Source organism: Pelodiscus sinensis, chromosome 1 (genome assembly GCF_049634645.1).
Source record: "Pelodiscus sinensis isolate JC-2024 chromosome 1, ASM4963464v1, whole genome shotgun sequence".
Classification (NCBI taxonomy): Eukaryota; Metazoa; Chordata; order Testudines; family Trionychidae; genus Pelodiscus; species Pelodiscus sinensis.
In genome coordinates this window covers 141,548,896-141,562,546 of record NC_134711.1, presented here as the reverse complement: position 1 = coordinate 141,562,546, position 13,651 = coordinate 141,548,896, and the positions used below count along the sequence as shown (strand labels likewise).

General features: G+C 44.3%; 1 protein-coding gene across 1 annotated transcript in view; it reads right to left on the bottom strand.

Annotated features, from left to right (window-relative positions):
- The window catches only part of METTL16 (methyltransferase 16, RNA N6-adenosine), a 35,343-nt gene extending 22,103 nt beyond the window's left edge, over positions 1-13,240 (bottom strand). The window contains exons 1-3 of the mRNA XM_075905106.1: positions 13,009-13,240; positions 11,046-11,245; positions 7,877-8,017 (exon numbers count right to left, since the gene is read on the bottom strand). Coding sequence (XP_075761221.1) covers positions 7,877-8,017; positions 11,046-11,245; positions 13,009-13,136 — 469 coding nt within the window. The 5' untranslated portion in view covers positions 13,137-13,240. The remainder of the gene's footprint in view (positions 1-7,876; positions 8,018-11,045; positions 11,246-13,008) is intronic.
- Between the last annotated feature and the right edge of the window lie 411 nt (positions 13,241-13,651).

The window sequence follows — 13,651 nt, the reverse complement described above, 5'->3', positions numbered from 1 at the left end:
AGCTTTTCTTATAGCTAGTATAGAATTAGAGTTTCTTTCAGAGATAGCAGCTGCTCCATAGTTATAGTTGCAACTGAGTTTCCATTATAAATCTGATTTTGGTTCCTCAAATAGCCAATTCTTAAACTGATATTCTAGGTCTGAAGCAGAGAGAACTGTTCTATTAAAATTTGAATTAAACTGTGCGGTGTTCCAGAATTATCACACCCTAAAAATAGATCTTCACAGCTCAGAGTTTTCATTTTCTACCAGTTTATTTTTAAAAAGGGGAAGGAAGGATAATTAGCCTAGTTTACCAAATTTCCCTAGGTGAGGTATAGTGAACAGAACCAAATTTTAGTTGAAGTCTAATAAAATGTATTAACTTTTGAATATGAAATACTGCTACTGCAGTCAAGTGTGGGGTCAACAGGAGGAGGCTAGGTATCAGTGTCTGCTCTCCCAAGCATTATGCACCATGCAGACCTAGCACCCCACAAGGCTGAAGCAATTCACAGACGCCCATACACAATCCCACTCACATCTTAATAGCTTTATTAACCCACTGTCATATTTCTGCTTGCAGTCTGACAAGCCTAAAGAAAGCAAGGAATGTAGGGACAGGGAGGTGAGCCCTCAAGGAACCTCTTACACCCATACGCAGGTTTGTAGGCTCTGATAGCTATCTTAAAATTGATGGCTCATGAGTCCTCTTCCTAATAGTGAGTTCTCTTCCTAATACTCACAACTCAACATCTAAGGCTTACAGAGTAGAAGCTGAATCTAACATTTGAGAAACTGTGGAGAGAAAAAGGATAGTGTCTCCACTTCTGCAACCCGCTCCAGAGGGACCAAGAAAGAGGAGAAATCTTGTATTTCCATTGGTATACTACTAGTGTGAGCATTTTCTTCTCATTTCATCTACTTCTTGAAGATCTTCTGGAGGAAAGGCCCAGTCTAGAAGACATTAGAAGGTCGATTTGAAAAGGGAACTACACTCCCACCTCTGGAGCATAGGTGGTGCATATAGCTTAATCCCAAGAACCTATAAAGATTTGCAGGAATAGAATTCCCTCTTTCTGGCCTTAGCAGATTGGAAGCATAGGGACTTCCCTTCCACAGGTCAGGGAGTGAAACTAACTACCAGAATATCTGTGGCCAGGAAAGCTAGAAGGTATTCCACACTCTCTCTCTCTCTCCAGTTCTTAGGCCAATAAAAAGAGAAATCCACATACAGGAACATGGAGCTTGAATGTATATTATTCTACAAGAAAGTCACTTAGGAAAAATATCAGATTAGAACCAGCAATTTTAGAGTTAAGGCTGCTCTTCTTAAAACCCTAGCATTTTAAGTGTTATGAGTTGTCTGATGAGTAGGGTTTTTGTGCATATATGGATGTAGTACTGTTCAAAACAAATTACTGTGAGTGTTACAGCAACCTGAAGGAAAAGTATTTGCCTGTATAACAAGCATAGAAATCTTCATCACATACATAATATTTTACTACACTACATAGTGATGCAATAAAAAGTTGACACGGTATTAATGCCATAGGACTATTTTATGGCAAAGCACCAATAAGACTCAGATGAGAACTTTGCAAGAAATATTAGCTAATATAGTAATATATGACTATTCAATACAATGCCACATAATGAGAATCAAATGCTCTGACAAAAATCACCAATAATGAAGTACTGTGGCTGGCAGCCATACTAAATGCAGAAATCATGCTAATGCAAAGGCAAATTACTTGGGTCAGTCATGTCATACCTGCAGATAACAGTCGACTGCTCAAGAGAGTGCTGTGCAGTGAATCTGAAAAAAGCAGCAGGAAGGGATGACCATCCCAAACTCCACTACAAGGATTGCATCAAGTAACATATACTTTCTGCTGACCAGGACTTCATGACCTGTGAGGATATGGCCAATGACAGGCATGCTTGGCACTGCTACGAACAAAATAGAACATGCAACAGAATATCACCAGACCAACTTGGCCACCAACAGGAGTGAATGTAGATATCTACTTTCCTTGACATGTTTCCTGAACCCTTTATGTAGAAACTAATTTCCCGTCATTGCCACTTGAATACAAGTATGACTGTCATCATTATTTATATTATAGATTTTAATGCTAGAAAGAAGTTGCACTTTTGGGAAATATGACATTCCCAGAGAAAATAGATGCTCCGGAAGTAACTGTCATTCATCAAGAGTGACTGTTTGGCTGGGATGCAATGTAGGAAACAAGGAAAACCAAGCACATTATCTTAGTAAAGTAAAATGTCAAGCAGGGAGGACAAACCATCTGAAAGCTATAATTTAGGGGGCTGTTTTTAAACTTCTACAACTAAAACTATTAAGAACTACTAAAAGAGTTAAGGGGACACTGCTGAAGTAAAGTTCAGTGTGAACAACAGCTAAGACTCCATTTCACACCAACACAGTTGAGAAGGAACTCCCACACAGTTCTAAACAACAGCAGGGAGCCCGAGTATCATGCATGCACAAGCCAAAGAGATAATGCTATGAGAAAACTCCAGTCAAAGGCGGGGGGGGGGGGGGGGGAAGCAGAAAGAAGTTGCACATTAGAGAAATATGGAACACCGCAAGACACTCCTCAAAGAACAAAGAGTTATTTACACAAGATCCCTTAAAGTATAACCCCTCATCAAAACTAAGTAGCTGGCAAAGAATTGTACTGTATTCAAATGAGTAACACTGCAAACAGTTACATGATGTTATCCAGGTTGATAGTTACTTTAGGGGCATTCATATCTTAGTGAAAGCTACCAGCAGAGTGACTGGCATAGCTGTTCTAGCTGACTCTTGCAAGAGGCAGAAACAGAGAACGCAAGCCCTGCAGATCAACAGTTGCTGGAGGGATCCCTTTCAGCCAGTATCTGACTGCATGCCCCACAGCAGTGTTTCTCAACCTTTTTTTTTAATAAAGTACCCCATTTAAAAAAAATTACAAGTACTCCCAGTACCTACAGTTTTCAGACACACAAACATTTTTTCTACCTTTGCAACACATTTGTTTAAACAACTTAATCGTAGCCAGGCAGATGATGAAATTGTGTGTGTAAAAAAAGTACAAAAATAATGAAGAGCTGTAAAACATACAACAAAAATTCAGTTCTCTCCAAATTTCAGTTGTGTTAACGTACCCACCAGACTTCTCTTTAGTAACCCTAAGGGTATTCATACCACTGGTTGAGAAACACTGCCCCACAGATCCTACAACCACTGAACTGTGTCCTCCCTCTTCCCAGCCTATGGATAACCTTGTTACTTCCCTTAGCTGATAAGACAGGCTTTAGCACTTTTATTCATCACCTTAGGGACCCTTCCAGGCCAGAATAACTTCTGGTGGGATGGTCCATCGCTACACCATTCAGAGTATGGCCACAACTGTGGCAGTAGCAAAGCTCTGACACTTCTATTGTTCTCTGCACTGAAGTATGGATCTGGAGCCTCCAAGAATAAGAGAACAGGTGAAGAACAAAAGAAAAATAGGGAAAAATTACCATCAAAACTAACTGGTCAACGGTCTTTCCCCAGAGCTACTCACTGTACAACACTGCAAGATTAAGGCCAAGACATATTTTCCAGGGTCATATAAGGAGAGCAATTCAAGTGCTAAGATTTTTTAGCTATCAAGTCCCTTGAGGCGATTAACCTCGAGGATACCTATTAACCCTTCAGTCATGACTGATGACTAGAAGTTTCTCTATGAACAAGGCAGAAGAGGTGGATAAGACTTTTTTTTAAAACTAACAAAATCATCCAAAGCACAGGATTTGGTGGTGATGGGGGACCTCAACTATCCAGACATATGTTGGGAAACTAACACAACAGGGCACAGATTATCCAATAAGTTCATGGACTGCATTGGAGACTTTTTTTATTTCAGAAGGTTGAGAAATAGGGGAGGAAGATGTTCTAGATTTGATTTTAACACAGAGGAGGAGGAACTGGTTGAAAATTTGAAAGTGGAAGGCAAGTTGGGTGAAAGTGATCATGAAATCATAGAGTTCACAATTCTAAGAAACGGTAGAAGGGAGAACAGCAAAAGAGAGACAATGGAATTCCAGAAACCCAGATTTTAGTCAACTCAGCGAGCTGATAGGTAAAGTACCATAGAAAACAAGACTAAAAGGAAAAACAACTGAAGACAGTTGGCAGTTTTTCAAAGGGACATTATTAGGGGTCCAAAAGCAAACTATTCTACTGCATGGGAAAGATCGAAAGTATGGCAAGAGACCACCTTGGCTTAACCAGGAGATCTTATATGATCTAAAAATAAAAAAGGAGTCATATAAAAAAGTGGAAAATAGGTCAAGTTATATTCATTCTTTGTAAGCAAATAAGACAAGTAATTAGGGGCAAGATTAGAAAGGCAAAAGGCACAAAATGAGCTCAATCTAGCTAGAGACATAAAAGGTAACAAGAAGATATTCTACAAATATATTAGGAGAAAGAGGAAGACCAAGGACCGGGATAGTTCCATTCCTCAGTGAAGATAAAACAACAGGAAACTTGGAAACGGCAGAGGTGCTTAATGACTTCTTTGTTTCAGCTTTCGTCAAGAAATTTGATGGTGACGGGATGCCTAATAGTGAATGCTAGTGGAAATGGGGTAGGTTTCAATGTTAAAATAAAAGTAATACACAAGTTAAAAATTACTTAGAAAAGTTAAATGTCTTCAAGTCACCAGGGCCTGATGAAATGCACCCTAGAATACTCAGGGAGCTGATAGAGAAGGTATCTGAGCCTTTACCTATCATCTCTGAAAATTCATGGAAGTCAGGAGAGATTCCAGAAGCCTAGAAGAGAGCAAATATAGTGCCTGTCTATTAAAAGGTAAATAAGAACAACCCAGGAAACAACAACAGACCAGTCAGTTTAACTTCTGTGCCAGGGAAGATAATGGAGCAAGTAATTAAGGAATTCATCGGCAAACATCTAGCACATAATAAGGTGGTAGGTAACAGCCAGCATGGATTTATATACAGTAAACTTCCGATAATCCGGCACCTTTAGGACCCAGGGGGTGCCGGATTATCAGATATGTCGGACTATCGGAAGGGAGGGGCTATGAGAGGTCTGGGGTGGGGCGGATGCCACCCCAGACCCCTCATAGCCCCCCCTTCCGATAGTCCGGCTCTGCCCCCAGCGTCCCTGATTCAGCCACTGCTGGTCAGTTTCAGCAGTGGCTGAATCGGGGACGCCTGCAGCAGAGCAGTTGGAGTGCTGCCAGGTTGGTCCAGTACGCCGACCCTTGGCACGGTGAGACCAACCCGGCAGCACCCCAGCTGCTCTTGGGGACGCCTGGGGCAGAGCAGCTGGGGTGCTGCTGGGTTGGTCCCACAGCCCCGAGGGGCAGTGCTACGGGACCAACGGGACCAACCCGGCAGCACTCCAGCTGCTCTGCCCCCGGCTTCCCCGATTCAGCCGCTGGTCAGTTTCAGCAGCGGCGAATCAGGGAAGCTGGGGGCAGAGCAGCTCCAATGGCCCGGCTGCCCGGAGCACTTCCGGGTTCCTGATGGTACCAGACCATCAGGAGTGCTGGACCATCGGAGTTTTACTGTAGCACAAATCATGTCAAACCAATCTGATAGCTTTCTTCGATAGGACAACAAGTTTTGTGAATAAGGGAGAAGCGCTGATGTGGTATACCTAGACTTTAGCAAAGCATTTGATACAGTCTCGCATGCCATTCTTATCAATAAACTAAGGAAATACAACCTAGATGGGGCTACTACAAACTGGGTGCATAACTGGCTAGATAACCACTCTCAGAGAGTAGTTATTAATGGTTCACAATCATGTTGGAAGGGTATAAGAAGTGGGGTTCCATGGGGGTCTGTTTTGGGACCAGTTATGTTCAATATGTTCAATTATTTAGATGATGGTATAGAGAGTACGCTTATTAAGTTTGCAGAGGATACAAAGCTGGGAGGGGTTGCAATGCTGTGGAGGATAAGGTCAAAATTCAAAATGATCTGGACAAACTAGAGAAATGGTCTGAGGTAAATAGGATGAAGTTTAATAAAGAAAATGCAAAGTACTCTACTTAGGAAGGAACAATCAGTTTCACATATACAGAACGAGAAGGGGCTGTCTAGGAAGGAGTACTGCAGAAAGGGCTCTAGCGGTCAGCGTACCACAAGCTAAATATGAGTCAACAGTGTGACACTGCTGCAAAAAAAAGGCAAACATGATTCCAGGATGCATTAACAGGAGTGTTGTTAGCAAGACACAAGTAATAATTATTCTGCTCTACTCTGTGCTGATTAGGCCTCAGTTGGAGTATTGTGTCCAGTGCCGGGCACCATATTTCAAGAAAGATATGGAGAAATTGGAGAAGGTCCAGAGAAGAGCAACAAAAATGATTAAAGGTCTAGAACATGACCTGAGGGAAGACTGAAAGAATTGGGCTTGTTTTGTTTAGAAAAGAGAAGACTGAGAGGGGACATGATAGCAGTTTTCAAGTATCTCAAAGGGTGTTACAAGGAGGGAGGAAGGGAGGGAGGGAAATTGTTCTCCTTGGCCTCTGATGATAGGACAAGCAGCAATGGGCTTAAATTTCAGCATAGGAGGTTTAGGTTGGACATTAGGAAAATGGCCTGTCATGGTGGTTAAACATTGAAATAAATTGCCTAGGGAGGCTGTGGGGTCTCTATCACTGGAGATATTTAAGAGAATGCTAGATAAACATCTATCAGGGATTATCTAGATGGTGCTTGGTCCTGCTATGAGGGATGGGACTGGACTTGATCTTTCGAGGTTCCTTCCAGGTCTAGTATTCTATGAAATGCAAAGCAAAAATTTGAAGGAGTAGAGGGCATTTGTTGTACAAACTGTTTTGGCGACAACTCTGTCACGTTCATATAAAATGTAGCATATACAAAAAACATATCTGCAATCTTAAATGCATCTAAAATTTTTGTATGGGATTGCCATGTACAGTAAAACTCCATTGGTCTGGCATCTGATGGTCCGGCACTCCTGATGGTCCGGCACCATCAGGAACCCGGAAGTGCTCTGGGCAGCCAGACCATTGGAGCTGCTCTGCACCCGGCTTCCCCGATTCAGCCACCCCAGCTGTCCCCAATTCAGTCGCCGCTGAAACTGACAAGTGCTGACTCTGGGAAGCCCGAGGCGGCGCTACTGGACCAACCCGGCAGCACCCCAGGTGCTCTGTCCCAGGCATCCCCAAGTCAGCCGCTGCTGAAACTGACCAGTGGCTGATTCCGGGAACCCGGGGCAGAGCAACTGGGGTGCTGCCGGGTTGATCTCGCAGCTCCAAGGGGCGGTGCTACCAGACCAACCTGGCAGCACCCCAGCTGCTCTGCCACAAGTGTCCCCAAGTCAGCCGCTGCTGAAACTGACCAGCAGCAGCTGAATCGGGACGCCTGGGGCAGAGCTGGACTATTGGAAGGGGGGCTATAAGGGGTCTGGGATGGCATCCCCCCCACACTACCCTAAACCCCTCATAGCCCCCCTTCTGATAATCCAGCATATTTGATAATCCGGCACCCCCTGGGTCCTAAAGGTGCCAGATTATCGGAAGTTTACAGTAATATGCAGATATATGATTAGTCATGCATCAAAAGTCTAGATCTCTCCAACTGGTTTATAGTAAGAATGAACTGGGTTTTCTGTTAAATTTTTGGACCATTTGTAGTCTGATTTCAATAAGGGGGGTCTAGAAATCTGTGGGTTCTCTTTGCTACACCGACATCAGGGTATAATAAATTTGGCAGAACTGCAAATTCTCTTTAGCCACGTAAGGCCAAAGATATATCACAACATCCATTTAAAACAGGAAAAGCAGAAACATCGAAGGGGAATGAAAGTTAATACGTTATTATTATTATATGGTACCTTTTATAAGCTCAGATAAATTATTCTGTTCCACATTTTTCTTTGCATAATTGAAGCACATATCATCCACTTCTGTTGCCAGGAAATACCAGCCATTCAAAGTGGCCCCTAGTAATGGGTAGATGCAAGATGCCCCTGTACCTGCAGCAAATTTTAAAAAAGGCTAAATTAGCAAAACATTAGATTTAATAAATAATCACCTGGTGTATGGTGTACATTTTTCTGTTATAGAAATGAACCTCAATATTAAACACTAATCGACATTTTACCAGGCAAGTATATATCAATCCCTATATTTCCTACTTTAAAAATTGTATATTTTCAAATATGCATTTATTTTGCAGAACATCTGACTTGTTCCAGGACTAGCATGATAAATCAATGTCAAGATTTTTTCAGTGGGTTTTTGTACACGAGTAACTAATTCTCACACTAGTAACCAAATATATTTCTAGTCATTCAGAAGACTTAATGAAGTTACAAAAATATTTTTCTCCTTCCGCATTTCTCAATCTATATTGATTAAGTCGCTTCACTTATACCAATGACAAGAAGAACTTTCTTCCTCAGACATCAAGCATTAAGAAATAACCAAAGCTTTAACTAAAAAAAGTCTGAGTCTCAAGATAAAGTATACAAATAATAAAATCAGCATACAGTACAAGCTCTATTATCCAGCACGCTACAGGAACGGTGAGGTGGTGGTAAATTAAAAACTCCAGTTACCTAATAGGAAGGGGTTTACAATGAGAGATGTGTCAGGAAGGGGCCTGTGAGGGATTGCAGTGCACAGGCTCTGGGAGGGAGCTTGGGTTCAGCATGCAGTTAGTGTGCAGGAGGGGCTCAGAGTGCCAAACTTGAAGCAGGCACTCACCTCCAGCCACCTTCACTGCTCCTGGTGGAGATGTAGCCAGATAACTCAGCTGCAAGTAGGCATGCTGCCTCCGTCTACAGGTGCTGCCCCCTGCAGCTCCCATTGACACTGGTTCCCAGCCAACAGGCTGGGAGCAGTGGAGTCAATGCTTGGGGAGGGGAGATCAAGGCAGCTTAGCTCTAGAACCGCCTGACTATGCCTTTGCCAGCAACAGCAGGGATTGAGAGACATTTGTGGGGGTCTCCTGGAAGTGAGCACGCTTCCATGCCCCAAACCAAAGCTCCCTTCCTAGACCCAAACGCCCTTCCAGAGCACCCCCCGCAGCCCTTTCTATGCCCTAGCCCCCTGCCAGCCCCATACCAACCAATGAACCAGACTTTCTGTGCATACCAGTAATGACATTTTACTGAGGTTGATGTGCTGGATAAAAGGGCTTTTTACTATATATACACACTTATCTAATAGCTTCTGATAGGGAAAAGAAATATGTCTTAGCCTATGGCACATTACATGACCACAAAGTAGTGTCTGCGAGCACCAGCTCCCGCCTGCCCCCTTCCTCTCTCCCCCTTCCCCATGCTGCTGCTACTGATATAGTGCCCAGCAGTGGCCAGGGGAGAGAGGGAGATGGCTCCATGGAAGCTAGTGTTCACAGGGAGATTCAGTCTTACAACGTTTACATGAATACATGCATTTTAACATCCCTAGTGGATACTGAAATTACTAAATAGAATCTTCAAAAAAGGCCCTCTTTCAAAGATTAAATACAAAGAGGATTAGAATCAAATAATGATGGATAAATAGCCACAGATCCCATGTCTCTCAATTTGATAATATGCTCTCTCAAGTGCAAAACTATTTTCAAAATAAAGTCTTCAAAATATAGAGAAAAGATCTAACTAATGACAAAACTAAAAAGAAATACAGATGCTAAACTATAACAAAATTGACCTGTCCAGATTTTTTTTTTAATAGAACCTCTGAAATCAAGAAAATCTTTCTTATCTGATTGGCTTAATCAGTGGATAAATCAGTAGAGATCAGAAAGGTTTGATTGCGGACAGACATTTGACAAATAATTTAAGGAAAGATTACGTTTTATACATTTGTTTTCTATAGATACATAAAAGTCTTCGCATAGATATCAATGCTCAATTTTACTGATGTTTCCTTGATTTGTTTAAATCCCCTGTGTAATTTAACACAAAAAAAAGCTCTGAATTGAAAATAATTGGACACTGAAGAAAGCAAACGGGAATAGCCACCTAAAAAGTATATGAAGAATACTTAAGAATCCGGATTCAAGAAGAGTGGATTGATCAAAAGATAACACTTTTTTTTTTAACTATGCTACGTGTAAGGAATCTGATTCACATGTGCAAAACTAAAGAGTAAAGAATAATAAAATACCCTGCACACCATAACTTAAGGCTAGTAAGCATTGCAGCCAAAGATTTAATTACTTGAATTAAAAGATTTAATTTGTGTATGCTCACAAATGAGCTCAAGAGAAGATTTTTCCAATTTATTAACTCCACTAAATTCTATTTAATAAACCATCTAAGTTCAGGAAAACTCAAGAATGGGCAAGGCAGCATTATCAGGCAGAACTGACCTGCACTCATTCACAAGTTTTCAGAAAAAGCTTAGTCCATGAAGATGTGACCCAGTAACACTGGAGATTGGACAGAGTCTCACAAGTACAAATACTTTTGTTGTTTGGAACATGTAATTTTTTTCCAGACCGATGGATAGATTTTCCTTTATATCACTTAATGTCATTTCCAAATTCTTAAACTAAACAACCAGACAAACCAACTGTGTCTAACTGGCAAGTTTTTCCGCAAAATCATCTGCTTTTGCAGAAAAACTTGCCAGCTGCCTACACTGGCCACTTGAATTTCCGCAAAAGCACTGACGATCTCATGTAAAATCATCAGTGCTTTTCCGGAAAAACTGTGCTTCTCCCTTTTGGGCAAAAGTCTTTTTCCGAAAGACTTTTGCGCAAAAGGGCCAGTGTAGACAGCATAGTACTGTTTTCCGCAAAAAAGCCCCGATCATGAAAAAGGCGATCGGGGCTTTTTTGGGGAAAACCGCGTCTAGATTGGCCACGGACACTTTTCCGCAAAAAGTGCTTTTGTGGAAAAGCATCCTGCCAATCTAGATGCACTTTTCCGAAAATGCTTTTAACAGAAAATTTTTCCGCTAAAAGCATTTTCGGAAATTCATGACAGTGTAGACGTAGCCACCTAGTCCAACAACAGAAAACTACCTAATGCCAAGCATCACACCTACCTATGTCAATTCCCCTTCTAAGAGCTTGTTTATCACCTTCTTGATGACCAATAAGATCTTCCACCCAATGAATATAGTTAAGCCTCAAAGGAACAGTAGGGATAAGCCTCTCCAATGGTATATCAATTGTAAGTCCAAAGTCTTCTTTCAAGAGAGTACAGGTCAGAGCTCTCACAGCTTCTGGATCTTTGAAATTTAGGCTGCAAGGCATAAAATACAATTAAGAGACAGAATCCTTGCATTACAATTGGCATCGAACACTCTTATTTGGGGTTATGTAGTAGAGTAAAAAGTGTCTTCTTGGCATTAACTTAAACTATCAGAGAATAAAATTATACGTCACATATTCAAAACAAGAAATAAAAAACTTGTTTCTGCATATAAAAACAAGATTAATCAGAAATCATAAAGTTACAGGAACAAACTTAAGTGACCACATGGGAATACTACTTGAGCAGTATTCCTTAACATATGAGAAGGAAAAAGCCCTAGGCTACGTCTAGACTGGCATGATTTTCCGTTAAAAGCATTTGCAGAAAAGAGCGTCTAGATTGGCATGGATGCTTTTCCGCAAAAGCACTTCTTGCGGAAAAGCGTCCGTGGCCAATATAGACGCGATTTTGCGCAAAAAAGCCCCAATCGCCATTTTCGCAATTGGGGCTTTTTTGCGGAAAACAAATCTCAGCTGTCTACACTGGCCCTTCTGCGCAAAAGTTTTCCGCAAAAGGGACTTTTGCCCGAATGGGAGCAGCATAGTATTTCCGCAAAAAGCACTGATTTCTTACAGTAGGAAGTCAGTGCTTAAGTGGAAATTCAAGCGGCCAGTGTAGACAGCTGGCAAGTTTTTCCTGAAAAGCGGCTGATTTTCCGGAGAAACTGGCCAGTCTAGACACAGCCCTAAGGAAAAAATAAAGTGTTAATGTGCCAATAAATGTGCTGGTTCTGGAACAACTCCAATCCTTCAAAACATGAGACTTTCTCTGTACCATCTACTGCAGTGGTGGGCAACCTGCAGCCCTTAGGGCTTCTGTGTGCAGTCCATGAGACATTTTGTTTATCATTGCCCACATACCTGCAAGGTTTTCAGAGTCTGGTTTTTATCCACATATTGACAGGCATGTGGAGCAAGGAGATGTGAAATAAGATGCATGCTGATTGTACAGAACATAAGAGCAGTGTGCTCCCTCTGTATCCAATCAAACTGCTACCACAATGCAATCAGCACACCCCACACATTACAGGTATATAAGCACAGGTAGCAAAACTACCCTATCCTGAGACAGTCTCTTGGTTACAACAATCTTGCAGCCCACGGAGATGGAGGAGCCCACTCACTAGACTAGGTGACTCCTCACTGACTGATCTACTGGCTCTGTCACAACCATTAGCCTGTGATGGAATTTATTCCCCCCGTTTGTATTTAAAAAAGTTAAACAGCTACATCAGGAAAACGCTGTGGTTGCACTGACAAGCAGTCATAATTAGGACATGCCAGAGCAACTGTAGCTCTGTCCCTAAGGTACACTATTCTGATGATGTCTGATGCAGCTTCCCGCCCCCCACAGGATCCCTGGCTCATTCACTGAGAGGTCGGGTGGGTGTTCTAGGGGTGACGTGCGGGTGGCACAGCAAGGGAAGCTAAGCCCATGTCCACACGCCAGTCCCCGCTGTAGCACAGGCCCCTTACCGGTACCGCTACCAGAACTAAGCCAGCTACAGCGGTGCAGGACTCTGCTGAGGCGCTGGCGTTTGCGGGGTGGGGGGGGGTTGCTATTGCCGGGACAGCGAGGCCGCAGAGGAGAATGACCGACTGGGGGTGGGGGCGGGAAGCCGGACCAGGGGCCGGTGACGCAGGGCGATGGCGGGGGGGGGGCTGGGCTCCCCCGCCGCGGCGCAGACCCAGGCTTGCCCCGTGTGTCCGAGCGGCCGCGCTTCCCCCTCCCCCCCCCCGCCCGGGACCCACCTGGCCCGGCCGGAGAGGCTGGTCTGCACGTGCTGGCGGAAGGCCGGGTACCGGGACGCCAGGTAGGCGAAGTCGGGCGGTTTGTCCCGGTAGCGGTTCCGCGCGTGCATGGGCTTGTTCAGGGCCATGGCGGGAAGGGGCGCGCGCGCGCGCGCTGCGACGGGGGGGGGGGGCGAGCGAGCCCGCGAAATATCCCAGCGAGCAGAGTCTTCCCGGCGGCCGGAGAGTCTCCGCATGCGCATGCGCATGCGCTACCCTCCCAGCATGCAATGCGGGCAGCCCGCTCCGGCCCGTAGGTGGGGAGTACATCTCCGAATTCCTTCCCCCCGCCCTCGGGAACAGCTGAGGGGAGGGGCCGGGCCGCATGCGTGCGCGCTCGCGGCTCTAGCGGGGGGAGGGGCACCGCCTCGTCCTGCATCTTCCGCGAGGGGGCGGGGGGGGGGAGCCCGAGGCGCTTTCCGAGGCGGGGGTGGGGCGCGTCACGCAGCAGCTGCTTCGGGGGGAACACGAGCGCTTCCCTAGCGCCGGCCGCAGCTTCTCCCCGCGCCGCTCGGCTGCCCGGCCCCGCCCACCAGCGCGCGCTGCGGCAAAGGCCGCCGGCTGGAGCCCGCCCGGGCCCCTCAAGCTCAGCCCGGAGCAGAGC